This window comes from Acipenser ruthenus, chromosome 15 (assembly GCF_902713425.1).
Source record: "Acipenser ruthenus chromosome 15, fAciRut3.2 maternal haplotype, whole genome shotgun sequence".
Lineage (NCBI taxonomy): Eukaryota > Metazoa > Chordata > Actinopteri > Acipenseriformes > Acipenseridae > Acipenser > Acipenser ruthenus.
Window position 1 is genome coordinate 33649553 of NC_081203.1, and position 17108 is coordinate 33666660.

At 51.0% G+C, this 17108-nt stretch overlaps 1 protein-coding gene across 7 annotated transcripts in view; it reads left to right on the top strand.

Annotated features, from left to right (window-relative positions):
- The window catches only part of LOC117963934 (MAX gene-associated protein-like), a 29455-nt gene extending 12351 nt beyond the window's left edge, over positions 1-17104 (top strand). For 4 of the 7 annotated variants that reach the window (XM_058986516.1, XM_058986518.1, XM_058986515.1 and 1 more), the window contains exons 6-25: positions 18-152; positions 397-510; positions 797-1512; positions 2273-2615; positions 3169-3368; positions 3879-4001; positions 4477-4516; positions 4977-5464; positions 5852-6215; positions 6610-6942; positions 9079-9393; positions 9909-11074; positions 11417-11547; positions 12063-12108; positions 12406-12585; positions 12738-12849; positions 13097-13318; positions 14149-14280; positions 14675-14833; positions 15100-17104. In XM_058986516.1, coding sequence (XP_058842499.1) covers positions 18-152; positions 397-510; positions 797-1512; positions 2273-2615; positions 3169-3368; positions 3879-4001; positions 4477-4516; positions 4977-5464; positions 5852-6215; positions 6610-6942; positions 9079-9393; positions 9909-11074; positions 11417-11547; positions 12063-12108; positions 12406-12585; positions 12738-12849; positions 13097-13318; positions 14149-14280; positions 14675-14833; positions 15100-16175 — 6395 coding nt within the window. In that variant the 3' untranslated portion in view covers positions 16176-17104. The remainder of the gene's footprint in view (positions 1-17; positions 153-396; positions 511-796; positions 1513-2272; positions 2616-3168; positions 3369-3878; positions 4002-4476; positions 4517-4976; positions 5465-5851; positions 6216-6609; positions 6943-9078; positions 9394-9908; positions 11075-11416; positions 11548-12062; positions 12109-12405; positions 12586-12737; positions 12850-13096; positions 13319-14148; positions 14281-14674; positions 14834-15099) is intronic. The other 3 variants (XM_058986520.1, XM_058986521.1, XM_058986522.1) reach the window with 3 other exon arrangements.
- Positions 17105-17108: the final 4 nt, after the last annotated feature.

The following is a 17108-nucleotide window of genomic DNA, read 5'->3' on the forward strand; positions in this document are numbered from 1 at the left end:
GTCTCTCTTTGCTTCAGTTGGGATGAAGCTGAACTCGGTGGACCGCCGGATGGACATTGATCTGAAGTACCTGGGGGTGAGTCTGCCCCTGCCCCCCCCATTGACGTGCCTTGGAGGAGAGGGGGGGTTGGTGCCCCAAAACACCTCACCAGGTGAGTCACGCAGCATTGATACAGCCCCCTTACTGAATTCAACAAAATATATATCACTAAGGGAAAAAAAGGTCTAGTTTCACATAGCCTTGTTAGCACTAATCTTGAACTGCTTAATGCTAACAGGTATGGAAGTCCAGGATTGGCAATAACCAGCCAATTCACCTAAAATGTGCAGATGTAGTAGCACCAAAAAAAAAAAAAAAAAAATCCACCTCCTTTGTGTTTGTGTGTTTGTTTCCAGACGGGGCCGTTCCCTTTGTCTCCCGAACAGGGAAAACGAATGACTTCACCAAAATCAAAGGCTGGAGAGAGAAGTTCAGTGTGCAATCAGAGGCTGCCCCTTCCAGACCCGAGGGTAAGGGAGTGACTGTTATACTGTAACCCTCAACCTGTACAGTAATCACCCCCAGAACCTCAGAACCCCACAGCGCTCCTGCAGCGTGACAGCCAGGCAAGCGTTTGCTGGATTTTTTTAAGTGATGATAGTCTGTATATTTACACTATTCTTTCAGACATGGGGATTTTCACTGGGAAGTACATATTACACGGCAAGGCATAATTAACGGAAATCTGTGATAACCGTGAAATAAATACAGCATTAACCATTACCTCACCCGAAGCTGTGTCTGTCTCCCCTGCAGGTGGCGCTGTGCCCTCGGAGAGTGCCCTGAAGAATCGCTCTGCGTTCTGCAGCGACGCGCTGGATGAGTACCTGGAGGCCGAGGGCAAGCTGATCGACCAGCGAGCTGCCAGCTTCTCCCCCAGCGCAGCCTGCGCACCCGTCACCTATCAGCTCCCCACCAAGAGCACCAGCTACGTGCGCACCCTGGACAGCGTGCTGAAGAAGCAGGCTCCCCCCTACACAGCACCCCGCCCCAGCCCGGCCAGCAAACCCACCCCCGCCACCCCCAAGAAACACAAACCGGCCCCCAAACACAAGACCCCCAGCACAGCCGGCAAAGCCAAGCCCGGCAAACCAGCGCCACCCGTTCCTCGTCCTGTTCACCCTGCCGCCAGACACAAGCCCTCACCCAAGCCTGCAGCCAAGTCCAAACCACTCCCCTTGTCCTCCCTACTGATGGCCCCTCCTCCTCCTCCTCCTCCTCCACCTCCTCCTCCCCTGCCCCCCTCCCTGGATGAGGTCTACCAGCTGGGGGCGCTGCCGGACAGTGTGCCGCTGAAGCAGGATGGTTTGGGGCGCGGGCCCAGCTCCTCAAACAGCCGTGCGCAGGGCCTGTCCAAGAACATGCTGAAGCTCATGGACCTGGAGGACGGGGCGCTGTGGGAGGGCAGACCGCGCACCTTCATCACTGAGGAGAGGGCAGAGGTGGCGCTGAGCTCCCTGCTCACCGCACAGGTAACACCAGCACTGACGCATCTCTGATCATTAGCAAGTTTCGTTTTAGTGCAGCTGTTTTATATTCTGGATTAGTGTAAATGTATGCATTAACTGCATCAGTGGCCAGTTGCATAAAACACCTTCCGTTAAATTTCCTTGTAGTTTTCCCTTGAGTCAATGCCCTAGTTAAGGGAAAATATATCCTTAAGAATTCAACTTAAGGTGTTTTTATGCAACCAGCCCTAGATCTTTTTTACAGTTTTAATTTTTTGTGTGTGTGCCTTTCTGAATTCCAATTATTTGTTTATTTAGCAGACGCCTTTATCCAAGGCGACTTACAGAGACTAGGGTGTGTGAACTATGCATCAGCTGCAGAGTCACTTACAATTACGTCTCACCCAAAAGACGGAGCACAAGGAGGTTAAGTGACTTGCACAGGGTCACACAGTGAGTCAGTGGCTGAGGTGGGATTTGAACCGGGGACCTCTTGGTTACAAGCCCTTGTCTTTAACCACTGGACCACTGGACTCTAATGTTCTATTTTTACAAACTAGCTTTTTATCTTCTAATTTAACAATTAAAACCAATTTTTTTTGTCTCAGTTTTTTATTTTCTGTGTTTTATGAAATGTGGTATTAGGGTGTTTTTTAAATTTAGTGGTCTGTTTGTTTATTTATTTATTTATTTATTTATTCACACTGATGAAAGGTGCTGTAGAAATGTGGATTGCATTGCATCCCCTGTTTTGAAACGGCTCTGCTTCTCTTCCTCCCCGCAGGGCACCCTGAAGGGAAAGCCTCTGGGTAGGATGATCACGCGCCGGGCGCCCCCCTGCCTCAATGATTTCTGCAGGCTGGGCTGCGTGTGCTCCAGCCTGTTCCAGGAGCGCCGCCTCCCCACTCACTGCCGCAAGCCCGACTGCATGTTCGGCTGCACCTGCCTGAAGCGCAAGGTGGTGCTGGTGAAGGCCGCCGCGCCCAAACGCAAGAAGCAGCGCAAGGCAGAGGAGCGGGCGGACCTCATCTTCTACAGCGCGCTGGGAGAGGGGGAGGGGGGAGAGGAGCCGGTCCGCAGCAAGCACAAGAAGAAGAGGAGGAGGAGGAAGAGGAGGATTGAGTACAGTCAGTACCTGCTTTCACACTTCCACATTCAGCCATTCCGGCTTTTATTAAGAGTTTAATATGACACCCCGAGGTTATTGCCTATACACTGGGGCTGATCAAGCTGGTAAACCTTGAATGGGTGAAATTGCAATGCAATAGGAGGCTTCCTGCCATCCCTGGAAATGCTAAAAGAAGCTTCCTGAGCTCAATGACCAAGACAAAGTCTTTTCAGTGTCTTTTATGTTGAAATGAGTTTTGCTTGGCGTGCCTGTATCGGTGGGTGATGTGGACTCCCCAGCCCTTGATTGGTAAAGTGTGAAGGATCTCTTCGAGGAATACGCTGCTTTTGCACATATCATTTACAACACATCATGGATCTAAATTAAAATTAGCAGTGTTCTGTTAAAATTAGCTTCTGAATGGAATTGGGTATTGATTTCAAAAAGGAATCTTCTAATTCACATCAGAAATGAGTTAGGAAACCCCTGTTGGTTTGTAGCTAAGTGGAGGTGTAGCGGTGTGTCTGTAATTTTGTGCTTGTAATCCACGCTTCTCTCCTCTCCTCCTGCAGCTATCTCTGAGCCTGAGGCAGAGTCACAGCCGGCAGCCCCACGCGTGTTGAAGCTGTGGACCCCCGTGGCTGGCGAGATCGACCCTGAGCCTATCTTCATCCCCACCCCCTCCGCTTGCGTGCCCCCCTACTCCCCGCCTCGCTCCCCCCACTCCAGCAAGGGCAGTGGAAAGGGATACATCTGCAAGCCCAGCTCAGCGGTAAGAGACGCATGCTGCCTGTGTCGGTCACATCTCAGAACCACAGAGCGAGCTGCTTGCGTCTGTCCTGGTCTGTGCAGATCCAGCCAGACAGGAAGGCAGAGTTGCAAAGAGTTTCTCAAATGTACCGGCAGCAGTCTGAGCAGTCAGGCTCTTTCCAAGTCTGATGTTACATGCATGTATAAATGTGTGTATGTATATATAATTATATACAACATGTTACTTGAAAAGTTGCCAGATGTTACATGAGCTTAATACTGTTACTGGAAGAGATCCTGAAGGTATATTGTATTACTTGTATTGTAACACTTGAATGTATTTGTATTTGCTTGCGATTGTAAGTCGCCCTGGATAAGGGCGTCTGCTAAGAAATAAATAATAATAATAATAATAATAATAATATCTGCATGGGGTTTGTTAAATCCAGGTTGCCTGACTGTGTTTCAAGAACAACACAACAGGAAATCACTGTAGGTGTGACAAGGATTCTCTCTCTCTATCTCTCTCTAGATCCGGGATGAGGACAAGGGCCCGGTGTACCTGTACTTCGAGAGCATGATGACCTGTGCGAGGGTGCGAGTGTTCGACCGCACTCACAAGGAGAACACACCCTGCGGATTAATGATGGAGAGGGTGAGCGAGACCCCCAGCCCAGCCCAGTTCTAGCTTCGGTTCTGGTTTTATAAAACAAATCAATAATATTAACAGACCTTTTACTCCCATTTAAGAAATTTTACAAAATAATTTTAAAGACTGTAGGAATGGCTTTGAGTGTAATGGCTGTTGTTTGTTTGTAAGCCGTGAGAATTCAAGAATACCCATCACCCCTACCCAAGAACCCCTCATACATATTATAATACAAGAGGAATGGATATAGATTATATATGTGTGTGTTTGAAAGGAGGTATCAGTGCAGGTTTAAATGAATGCAATATACATTATATATATATATATATATATATATATATATATATATATAACAAAGCTGCAGTTACTGATCATTTCCGATAAAAAGGAAAACGAGGGTGCATTAGGTGAGAATTCTTCATTGATCATTGTATTTTTTATATAAATTGTATTTACGTATGTATTTTCTTCCTTTCTTTAGGAGGATGATCCAAACCACATGTTTTTGTCCGCACTACAAGGTAAGCACGTCTATATCTCTGTGCCTGTTCCTCCGCTCGCAGAGAGGGGTAATCCTGGTGCAACGGTGAAGGTGGCAGCTGGTGGATTACTGAGCAGAGGCTCTGATAATTCAAGACCAGAGGAGTCTGTGTGCGATCTGCTGTTGAAGCCCCTGTTCCATTTCATGAGAGAGGCATCACGACGCACTAACCTGGCTTTCTAATAGCAAGGGATCACTTTATGAAGCACGTGCAGGCTGTATCTCGAGGATCGCTAGTCAGTTGTCACGACACTTGGTATGGGCATTCCTTCGCACATGTTGTAGAGGTTATAAAAAATGTGAAGTCATGGTGCCGACGCCTGATTCGCCGAGATGTTAACCCTTTCATACATGAATATGTTTAGTGATTGTCTAATTGCATTGATGACTTGAACAGGCCACGCTTTTATATGTTTTTTATTATTTCGCCTCGACGACAGGCAAGAGTGTGAAGAAGGCGTGCCGGCAACAGCAGGGAGGTGGAGGGTCCTCGGAGGAGCCCACCAAGCTGATCGAGATCGTAGCGGAGTGCGACTGGGAGCGTGGCCGCAGCAAGATCCTCAACGAACTGTCCCGCCGCGTCAACCAGGGAGACCTGGACCAGCCCTTCAGCACCGAGGGCTTCCTCGTGGAGCTGGAGTCCCAGAGCCAGAGGAGGAAGGGGGGCAAGCTGGTCATCACATCCAGGGTGCGCATCTCCCAGCCCGGCCCCCGAGAGGAGGAGGAGGAGGAGGAGGAGGAGGAGGAGGGGGGCAGGGCCCCCAGGGAGAAGGAGGTGTTCATGATGTCGGGCAGCGAGGGTCTGGAGATGGTGAGCAGGAAGGAGGCCGGAGTGAAGGGGCTGCCGTTCTACACAGGGGTCTCTCCCGCGGGACTCCTCACCGCCAGCAAGAAGCACAGCGGCTCCTCCACGCAGGAGCTCGTCAAGGTAGGCAAGCAGGGATCGGAAGCATGCAGCTCTGCAGAGGGTTCAGTCGTGCACTTCCTAGGTATATACAGGGGTGGAACTATGACTCCCATTGCACAGCAGTGTGAGCCATTCCTGGTTTCACTAAGTTTAATAAGACGCACCTGAGCTTGTTATCTATACACTGTGGCAAATCAAGCTCACTGTAAAGCCTGGAATGGTATGCTATGCAATAGGAGTCTTATTTCCATCCCTGGTAGGTGTATAATTTTTTGCTCAGAGCCAACTTCCCAATGTTTAGCATACCTTTGTCATGGGAAAGTGTAGTGGTGGTACTTTGTAGGTTTTTGATTAATGACTTTAATAGGCCACATATGCACAACAATATGCTTTGCTCTTCGATTTCAGGTCAATGGCAAATCGTATCCGCAAGCCAAGCTCTTGCTTGGCCAGATGGGGGCGCTGCACCCAGCCAACCGGCTGGCAGCCTACATCACGGGCCGGCTGCGCCCCACTTCGCTCGAACTGTCCCATGTGACCTCCACTCTCAGCAGGAAAGCCAGAGCCGGGAAGGAGCCGCAGCCGTCAAGCAGGGAGGCGGACAAGAGAGCGGCTAGGAGCGGCCTGGCCCCCTCCCCTGCCACGCCCCCCAGGGCTGAGGCATCCGCGGCCCCCAGCCTCAGCACTGCAGCTCCTAGCCTCAGCACTGCAGCCCCCAGCATCAGCACGGGCAGCGCTCTCACCGTCAGCAAGTTGGGAATGGCCACTGTGGGTAAGAAAGATGAACTCTGCTCAGACGGGCTGGAAGGGCTTGCTTCTCCGTTCCCCGGAGCTGCTTGTTGTGGTTCGGTGTTTTTAATTCGTTGCTGCAGCTGGAGTCGTTGTGTTTTGTTGTCTCTCGGCTGCAGTGTGTTCCACAGTGTAAAGGGTCGCCTTATAACGAGAGAGCTGCCTGTACGTGCGTCCTTTTATATAGGCAAATGTGAGACCTCGTGCATTCAATGAAGCTGTAATGTACCTGACCTGGGGTCAATTATAATTACAGCAGAATTGTTTGCTGAAATTCCAATTCCAATTCCACAGGTGTGCCATTGCTCAATTACAGTGACAGGACGAATTCCGAATTGCACAATCCCAGTAGTAACTGACCTCTCTACCCTCCACAGTCACCAAGCCCTCCGTGGGGAACGTCTTCACCCAGTTTGTGGTGAACAAGATGGGTTCCCTGCAGCAGAGCCCGCCGGGGCGGAGCCCCCCACACCTGCAGACAGTCCCCTCGGTGGTGATCAGACCGGCGCTGCCGGCTCAGGGGGGCACTCAGGCTGAGAGCAGCCAGGGCCCCGAGGTCCCGCCGGCCGTGTCCAGCAGCAGCGCTCCCAGCAGCTCAGGTACTTGCAGCTCTACCACCATCGTAAGCGTCTCGGCTGCAGCCCCGCGGGGGTCGGCTGCACCGGGGTTCCCTCTCACCTTCCTCACTCTCTCGCCCAGCCTCAGATCCGGTAAGGCTTAGTCCTGCATCCCGCCGGCACGCCACGCTGTGTGTTGTTGTGTTTTTAAAAAAGCTGCTGTTTGTGTTGTGATCAGTCATCCTCATCCCTGCCTTCTCATTCCACCCCTTCAAATGGGACTGGGCTGCCACAGTGGGGAAGATTTACTCCGAAGGGTTAATAAATCCTGTTTTTTTTTTTTAAGTTACACAGTGTGATTTTAAACACACTTTCTGTCTTTACCTACTCCAGCATTTTTGTAACTAGTTTCTGTTTCTTGTACAAAACAACAACTCTCCAGCAACTCACGTTCTGCATGTGAAAAAATCTGTGCTGTGAGGCTGGATTTAAACAATGAGAGGGGCGGCACAGTGTTGTATCACATGACACAGAAATGGGCATTACAGGGTTAAATACCTGTTGTATTTATTTCTAGCTATGTAAGTTTTTAGCAGGTGTGCTAATCGGTCCCATTGTCCTCGTGGTTGATCAGTCATTGCCACGTCATCACATTGTCAGTTGATCAGTGGTCTCATTGTCACGTTGTCAGTTGATCAGTGGTCTCATTGCCACGTTGTCAGTTGATCAGTGGTCTCATTGCCACGTTGTCAGTTGATCAGTGGTCTCATTGCCACGTTGTCAGTTGATCAGTGGTCTCATTGCCACGTTGTCAGTTGATCAGTGGTCTCATTGCCACGTCATCACGTTGTCAGTTGATCAGTGGTCTCATTGTCACGTTGTCAGTTGATCAGTGGTCTCATTGCCACGTTGTCAGTTGATCAGTGGTCTCATTGCCACGTTGTCAGTTGATCAGTGGTCTCATTGCCACGTTGTCAGTTGATCAGTGGTCTCATTGTCACGTTGTCAGTTGATCAGTGGTCTCATTGCCACGTCATCACGTTGTCAGTTGATCAGTGGTCTCATTGTCACGTTGTCAGTTGATCAGTGGTCTCATTGCCACGTCATCACGTTGTCAGTTGATCAGTGGTCTCATTGCCACGTTGTCAGTTGATCAGTGGTCTCATTGTCACGTTGTCAGTTGATCAGTGGTCTCATTGCCACGTCATCACGTTGTCAGTTGATCAGTGGTCTCATTGTCACGTTGTCAGTTGATCAGTGGTCTCATTGCCACGTCCTCACGCTGTCAGTTGTTTGTGTTTTTCGTTGTAATTTGTGCGCTCGTTCCATGGTGGTCCATTGTTTAATGTGCCTCACTGATCTCTGGGGATCTTTTTACAAACCCCTGCATTTCATGGTGGTCGTCGTAGCTGCTGTTGTAGCCAAGGCTCTGCTTCTGTTTCTGAGTGTTTATGTTCTTGCTTCTTATTTTCCAAGGCGCTTATTAATGTATTTTTCTATAAGATTACTTGTTGCTGCTTTTAGTTGGTGTGTGTTTGTTTTAAAGCTGCTAGTCTCTTAATCTATGAACAATCCCTCGCGGGGAGCGGCAAGCAAAACCAACGTGTTGAGATTCTCCACCTCGACTGTACCTGGAGAGGAGAGCAGGTCGGAGAAAGCCAGGCCTGCTGCTTCCCTGCTTTGCTTGTAGTCTCGAAGATCAGGCTTTACTAGTCAGGACGTAGTGCCGGCCACACGTTTATAGGTACTTTAATTGAAGTGCTGTGTCCATAAAAGCAGCATGTGAAACGTAGCTCTGAATAGATTACAATCAGAGAATTGCTGACCAGGCCTGACCCTGCTGCTTCGCTTACCTTTCCCATATCTGATCAGATCACAATCCAAGGAGAAGCACTGACCAGGCCTGACTCTGCTGCAGTTTAGCACTGTGAGATCTGCTCCGATCACAAGCACTGACCAGGCCTGACTCTGCTGCAGTTTAGCCCTGTGAGATCTGCTCCAATCACAAGCACTGACCAGGTCTGACTCTGCTGCAGTTTAGCCCTGTGAGATCTGCTCCGATCACAAGCACTGACCAGGCCTGACTCTGCTGCAGTTTAGCCCTGTGAGATCTGCTCTGATCACAAGCACTGACCAGGCCTGACTCTGCTGCAGTTTAGCCCTGTGAGATCTGCTCCGATCACAAGCACTGACCAGGCCTGACTTTCTGACCTGATCTGAGCAGATCATAGTACAAGAAGCCGCAATGCCTTGTCTTGACTCCCTTCTCGTTTCTGGTGTCTCCTGTAGACGAGGGTCCTCGGATGGCCTCCCCCCCTGCCACGGTGGTCCCTGTGTCCCCCGGGATAGCCCTGCCGGACCGGCGGCCTGGAACCCGGTTACTCCTGATCCCCATGCCCTCTGCCCCGCCTGTGCGGCCCCCGCAGACCCCTCTCGGGCCACAGTTCCCTCCTGGACAGAGGATGGTCCTGCAGCCCATCCGCACCCCCTCGGGGGCCAACCTTTTCCGCCACCCCAACGGACAGATTATCCAGCTGGTGCCCCTGAACCAGCTCCGTGCCAGCCTGCAGCCCAACGTGCAGCATGTGGTGCTGCGCAACCAAGGTGAGGACAGACTGGCAGACCCGGGCATGGCTGCATCTCAGACACAAAATCATTCTGGGGGCTAAAACTTTAAAGAATGTTAAGGATTTTTTTCTAGATTTATATTAGATTAGATTGTATTTTTGAAAAAGGTTTCATGAACTGCCAGCTAACCTTGATTTTATTAATAGAAATGGTCTTTTAAAAAAAAAAAAAAATCTTAAAACAGTCCTTAAAGTTTTGTGAATAAGGCCTTGTAAATCTTGGCCGTTGTGCAGTTCTGCTTTGGCAGATGTAACTGTAATAAGATTAACGTTTTTATGCAAAAAAGTCAGCGCCTTCTTTAAACCCCTTAAATTAGTTTAAAACAATGAAGGCATTCACTCAGGCAGCTGACTTTATTCTGGTCTTATTTTGTGAATGTGCCTGTTTCCTCCCCCCCCCCCCCCCCCCCCCCCACTCTATTGACAGTGTGCTAGTCAGAGGGGCTTACGTTTTACGGGTCCTGCCGTGTCTCAAATCAGTTTGTTTTTCAGGGTCGGTGATTCGGTTACCTGCCCCTCCACAGCCAGCAGCAGCAACAGATCCCAGCGCTGCCACGGTCGTGTCCCCAGTCCGCAGCTCCTCCGTCGCCTCCCCAGCATCGGGCCCCACCATGATCACCACCTCCCCCATGCAGAAGCCTGTCCCTGCCCCCAGCTTCGTGAGCCAGCCTGGGACCCTCACCTTTAGGATCTCCCCCCCGGTGGGAGCAGGGGGCATGACGCTGAGCTCTGCCAGCCTGCTGCCAGTACAGACAGGTGGCTTTGCCTTGCTGCAGGTCCCCAAACCTGCCCCTGCCCCTGTTCCTGCCCCCCTCCTCACCCCTGCTACCCCTAAAACTCCCAGCTCAGTCCCGCCGGCTGCCACGGAGACAGAGAAACCAGGAAACAACAATCCTGATAACCGGCTTCCCTCTGAAGAGGGGGAAGGAGAGGGGCAGGGAGAAAGTGGGGTGACGGAGAAGGAGGAGGAGGAGGACGCTTCAGGAGGAAACCAGGAGGATGCACATGATAAAGAGGAGGATGACCAGGGGCCCAAGCTGACATCCTCCCCCTCCCCTCCCGAGGCTGCGCAAGAGCAGGGCCCAGACTCTGAGTCGGAGACCTCCTTCCAGGCCGCTGCTGTGTCCAGCGATCACTCCTACACCAACGGCCTGGAGCAGCGGAGTGGGTCAAAGGGGCAGAGCAGTGAGTCGGACCGGTCCTGCCTCGCTGAGTGGAGCGGGGGTTCTGCTGAGCTGGAGGACCCGAGCCCCCGGCCTCTCCCTCCCGCTGCTGCCTCTCCCCCCACCCCCACGCCCATGCCCAGGCCGCTCAGGACTCTGATGGACCTCAAATCCTCTCCTGTCCTCATTCTGGGCAGCAGCTCTAAGTCTTTGGTGCCACCCATGGCAGCCGCGAAGCCTCCTGTAGAGGTGGGACTGGACTCTGGTTCTAGAGGCGGTCTGGATCCAGGGAGCGGTGGTGGTGTTGGTGGATCCGGACCGGGCAGGCCCAACGAGTCCCAAGCTGATCCCAGCAGAGAGGCTCTGAACCTGGGGCTGGAGGATGGAGAGGTAGAGGAGGAAGAGGATGATAAGACAGACGACTCTGAGGACGAGTTTGAGGAACAGGACAGCGAGGAGGACAGCGAGGGAGACGAGGAGCTGGTTGTGGACAGCGTGAGTAGCTGAAATAGGACCTGGAATTCCATTGAGAGAGTTTGTATGAGCTGCTGAGGTTCATCCAGAACTCTGTGCAGAACTGCAGAGCGCACCAGGTGTGAAGAGCAGATAAGAGTAACAATCAGATGAGTTTCACGCATGTCAAATAAAAGTGAGAATAGACAGACAGACAGACAGACAGACAGGGTGTTCTTTTGAAAACTTATCTCTTGAAAAAAAGGAGTGTCCCATGTGCACCGTGGTACTTTAACATAATTGTGTCGTTTTGATATTTTGGACGGCGCACAAAAGGTTTAAATGTCCTCCCTTGTGACCCCGGCCTCTGTGTCCTCCCTGCAGGAAGCCTCTGACTCGAGCGAGGAGGAGGAGGATGATGAAGCCATCGATATCGAGACGGTGGAGGAGCTGTCTGAGAAGATCAGCATCGCCCGGCTCAAAGCCAGCGCCGTGCAGACGAGACTCCCCAAAGAGTAAGACAGCACCGCTATTCCCGTCCTTCAAGACCTGCAGGGCAGAACTAGGTTTCAGGACACTGCATGGCACGCCAGAGGAGACTTGGGGTTTAATACAGCAAAGTTGCCTCAAACCAGATCTCCTTGTCTCCTGGAACCAGGTTTCAAGCCGCAGTTCCTGAGAAAGTGGCTTTGTGTTCCCTGGGCTTTAGACACACGCAGCATGAACCCCGTCACCATACAACTGGAGAAAGCCAGGGGGCAGTATTCAAAGAGCTGGCTCTTAAATCATTTGTTCTGCTTTTTTGTTGCATTGAAGTCCCTGGGGGAAAAAAAAAAAATGTTGCTTTTTGAAAAGAGAAAAAGAACCGTTTCATGTTTTTCATCTTTTCGTGCTTTTCTTTTACTTGTACTTGAGACCGCCTTTCTTTTCGTGTTGCTTGTTTGTTGGTTCAGGAGTGTAGTGAGGATTGCTTCTAGGATTTGTTTCACAAACATTTCCTTCTGGTTCAGAACATGCTTTTGTGTTCCAGGTGCAGCCTCTTCCAGTCTAAGATCTTCACCAAACGCAGCGTGAAAGTAAGTTGCTTTTTGGTTTTGTTTTTCTTGAACTTTCAGCTGCAGGTGGATATCGCAACTGCCTCTAGTGAGGAGAGAGGGGATTGTCTGCAGCCGAGTGCATTTGACTATCCCAGCATGTTCAGTATCCTGCCACGCAGTCCAGCAACAAGCACATTATTTTCAGAAAGTCTCTTTTTTTTTTTTGTTGTTGTTGAAGTGAGGTAGTGGGGAAGCGTATTATCTGTGTGGAGTCAATCAGTGAAGCATTGTGCACTGAATCCTGTGCAGCTCTCAATAGCTGATGTCTGTCTGCAGCAGCAGCGGCGGGTAGAGGAGGAGGAGGAGCTGGTTGAGGTGGAGACCTGCTCCCGACTCAACCACACCGCCAACGAGCGCCGGCGACGCAGCGAGATGAGAGAGCTCTTCGACAAGATGAAGAAAGTGCTGGGGCTGCACCGCCTGCCCAAGGCATCCAAATACTACATCCTGAAGCAGGTGAGCACACTCGCAGTATTCTAAATCTGCATCCTCACGCAGCTGAGCAGTGGTAATGCACACTCACCTGTCGCCTGCCCACGCCATGCCCTTTCTGTGTTGCACTGTTTTGTGCTTGTTTCTCATGGCTGGTGTCTCCCTCCTTTGCTCAGGCACACAATGAGCTCCAGGCTCTGGAGGACCAGGCTGACCGGCTGCAGGGGCAGAAGAACCTGCTGTCCCGCAGGAGAGCCGTGCTGGTGAAGAAGATCGCGCTGACGTCCGGTAAGTGGGCAGAGGGGAGGGGTACAAACCTCACAGTCTGAGAAGAGGAGATACTGGGGAGTCAGGGAGAGGGTTTTGCAGGCAAATGGTTCTGGAGAAGGGAAGTTTGGGCAGCCTAACTGCAGTGGGGATACGCTCAGCCAGTCTGTGTTCCTGACATGATTAGGTCTGTGTCAGCAGCCATGGTGAGAGGTGCTGTATGTATTGATGTGTTTCTGACGCCTGCATCTCTCCTCTCTGGCTGCAGGGAAGACAGAGGAGCTCATCATGAAGAAGCTGGAGTACATCTCAGCCAAGCAGAAGGCGGTGGAGATGCAGAGGAGGAAGCTGGGGAAGAGCGCGGCTGCAGGGGCCGCCCCGAGGGAGCCCCCCATACCCCTGGCCCGCCTTGAGCCCCCCGAGCCCCCCCTGAGAATGGACAGCTCCCATGCAGGCAGACCCCTCATCCTGTCCCGGAAGAGAACTGCCGGTGAGCTGACTGCCCTGGTTAGCTAAGCAGCCTGTGCCTGTGGCTGTGGACTTCATTTCCTGCGCAGACTTGGTTTGTTTGTGACATGCTCTTAAACTCCTCCAGCTGCCACTGCTGATTAGAGTATTAGAAGCATATTGTACATTACTGTAAAATCCTTACTCGCTTTCTGCCTGTTTTTAAGCAGCCTGAATGCAGATTTCATCTGACCATTAATGCAGCATTGAATGTTCTTTCAGCACTGCGTTCGCCTCGCTCCATGTATCTGCAGAACGCTTACGCAGCTGTGTTGAAACCTGCTACAAGCTATTCAGAGGAACCTTGGAAATAAAGATTGACCTTTTTTATCATTACATATTTATAAAGTTTTTTTTTAATGATACGGTAGTCTGTGTGAATGAATTGGCACACACATTTTCATATCGGGACTAATCCTCCCGTCTCCTTTTTCAATTGATTCAGTCCGTGGTAGGAGCTGACCAGAAGTTTCAGATGTGGAAGTGTCGGACTCCTCTGACTAGCTGTGTGTACAGAGCCTCGTCACAGCAAGCCCTGTTAACTATCGATACTCGCTAAAAACCTTTCTAGCTAAAGGCAAATGTATTAGCTGAACATTTCTGTCGTCTTCTTCAGATTCTTAAAGCCCTGTTCACAACCAACACTTTGAGTGTTAATGCTCGCTCCAGTTTACTTTATTAATGGGGAAAATCTATAAACTCAGCACGCTTAATTGAGCACGAATACTCAAGTGTTGGTTCTGAATGTGTCCATTAAGGTTGATGTGCTGTATAGTGTGTGAGGCGTGACTGTGCTCCTCTCTCCCTGTGCAGGTGTATTGGGCTCCTCCTCAGTGCTGTCCACAGGCAGTCTCGTGGTCACTCCTGAGGGTCGTCTCGTCTCTCTGAAGCCCCCCCTGCAGACCGCCCCCCCCACTCTGGCAGCAGAGATCACCTCTCTCCCAGGTACACCCACCAGGTGGCAGTGAAGCTGCAGGGATGGAAATAAGACTCCATCCATTCCAGGTTTCACTACAAGCTTGATTAGCCACACTGTATAGGTAACAAGCGCAGGTGCATCTTATTAAACTCCTTGTAAAACCAAGAAGTGGGAATCCTATTGGCATCCCTAAGCGGTAACGCTTTAATGCAGTGATCCATATGACAATGCTGTTGTATGTAGAATAATATGTGGGCTGCTTAGTGTATCATTCAGATCTAAAGATGCAGCTGTGCCCTGTCCTATAAGGGAGTCACCTTTCAATAAATGGAATACATTTAATTCAAGTGAAAGAAAGATAATGAAATCCCACCCCCCCTAGTGGATTCATTCACACGCGTGTGTTTTGGTTTGTTTCAGGAGTGGCGTCTGTGATGATCCAGCTGCCGGGTCTCACACTCCCAATCCAGGTGAAGAACTGCATCCCCCTCCCAGTGCCCAGCACACAGACTGGCGCACAGAGCGGCTCACACACCAGCTCACAGACCAGCTCCTCGCTTCTCAAGACGGGCACAGCAGGTAGGCACAGCACCATGCCGTGGGCTCCTTGCTATTGAAACATTCCCAGTGCTACTATAATGAATGTACATTATCAGTGTATTAAGTCCGCCCCAGTATTAAGGCAACATTTTGTTAGTCCCTTGACTGACCTTTTTAATACAGAAGTCTCACTGCATTTAAAACTCACTGCTGATAAACGTGTGTGTGTTTGTATAGATCTAGATATAGATACACACACACAGTCCAGGGCTCTCCTTTGTTGTAATTCGCCCTGTCTCTGTCAGCAGAGCCTGAAGAGTTCATCATGCCCAGGATTGTGAATGTGACCTCGCTAGCCGTCTCGGACACAGAGAAGCAAGGAGCCCCAACCCGACCCCTGGACTCCAGCTTTGAGGGCCAGCCAGGGACCCAGAAAGAGCCAGCAGGGGGGAAAGAAAGAGAGACCCCCAGTTCGTCTGCTACCCCAGCTCCTGAGGGCCAAGCAGAGCAGGGCAGTGGCCCCCTGGACCAGAGCAGGAGCTGCCTAGAAGAGGAGAGGGAAAGAGAGGAGGGAGCAGCAGGAGAGGAGCCTGCTTCCCCTGGTCCTACAGCAGAGGGAGAGGGAGAGGCCAGGGAAAGAGATCAGAAGGATGGAGGGGACCCTGCTGGGGATCCAGGTTTGAGTCAGGAGGAGGAGGAAGATGAGGATGAAGACCCTGAGGATGTCCGGTTGACCTCCCTCTTGAATGAAATCGTCTTTCTGAACCAGCAGCATGGCAGCGACACGCAGATGCAGTGCACACAGCGCTGGGAGAGGGAGAAGGATGAGAGGGAGAGGGAGGAGGAGAGGGAGGAGAACGGCTCTGCAGGGGGGGTTGCCCACGCTGTCAGCCCCCTCTTCCTGCAGCTGGCTGAAGAGCTGCTGGACCCTCCCTGCGCCAAGAGCATTGATTCGGACAGACAGCAGGGGGCGCCGGGAGAGGGCGACTTTGTCAAAATAGTGTTGGGCTCAGAATTCGACTCCGGCTCTGGAGCCAGCAGCAGCACAGGGGTGGTTAATGGGACCGGCCAGCAGGGAGGCGCACTGACCCCTCCATCCCTGCTGCAGCACATGAGACTGGGCAGCAGCACCTCCCCCCCTACCCCCACCCAGCACACTCCCGCGGACAGCAAAGACTGGAGACCCATGCCCAAGCTAGCTCCCCTCGCACTGAAACCAGGGCTCAATCAGGACCCCCCGTCTCCTCCCCACTCCACCTCCTCCTCCTCCTCCTCCTCCTCCACACTCTACACTAAAGCCATGCCTCTGCTGGCCCCCGTCTCTCCCAGTGAAGGGCAGAGCAGCAGGAGCCCCCCCTTACTCAGTCAAGCAGACTGCTGACAGAGTGGAGAACAACAAGAATTAGAATAATCAGGGAGTGTACTTGTATAGATGACTTGTTAATATGTACTTATTTATAGTCTTTTTTTTTTTTTTTTTTTTTGTCCACAATAACTGCCGGACGTGCCTATTGAAATTGCAAAGGCTTTGGTTTTCTTTTTTTTTTGTAAGAGAAGGGGCAGGTTGCGTTGGGGGGAGTGGGGTTGTTTTAAAATGCTGTCCCCCCCCCCAGCTTTCTCCCTGATGTATCGGGTTTGTTTCTTTTTGAAGTGGTTATGGCTGTGGGCATGTTTGTAATGAAAGTGGGGTCACATTTTGCACCAACATTGTGCCGCTGCATGTGTTTTGAAACCGCAGCAGACTTCCACAGAGGGGTCTGTTTGGGGGCGGGGCAGCCCCCCTGAGCATGCACCTGGGTCATTCCCAGCAACACTCCAGCGAAGAGGTCAGGACACAGAGTCCCACCACAGCATGTTCATTTGAGAAGTTTGGTGAAGAACGACACATTGTTTGCTTTAAGAAAAGGTTTTGTGTCTTTTAACTCTTTCAGCACTTTACAAATCCGTGCCCTGGGGTAACTAATGAACAGAAATGAATTTGAGCGGAGTTTTCTTACCCTGGGTCCCCGTTCTCCTGCTCCTAGTGTTGTAATATTTACAGCAGTTTCTCTTTCATCCCCAAAAACATTGAGCAGTCAGCTCTGCGTTGTTGTGGGACTTCTACTGATGAGAAAATGATTCATAATAAAAAATTAAACAATGCTGGTGATGATGGCTGATCAAAGTTTAAATATGCAGGCTGTCATTTTGTATCGCTCTTTTTCATGTGTGTATTTCGAATGAGAGACTTGTCAGTGTATATCTATCTTTGCATCAACGTGAAGCACCAGTGGTGCTGAATTTAGAAATACAGAAAAACCCTCCGATTCAGTGA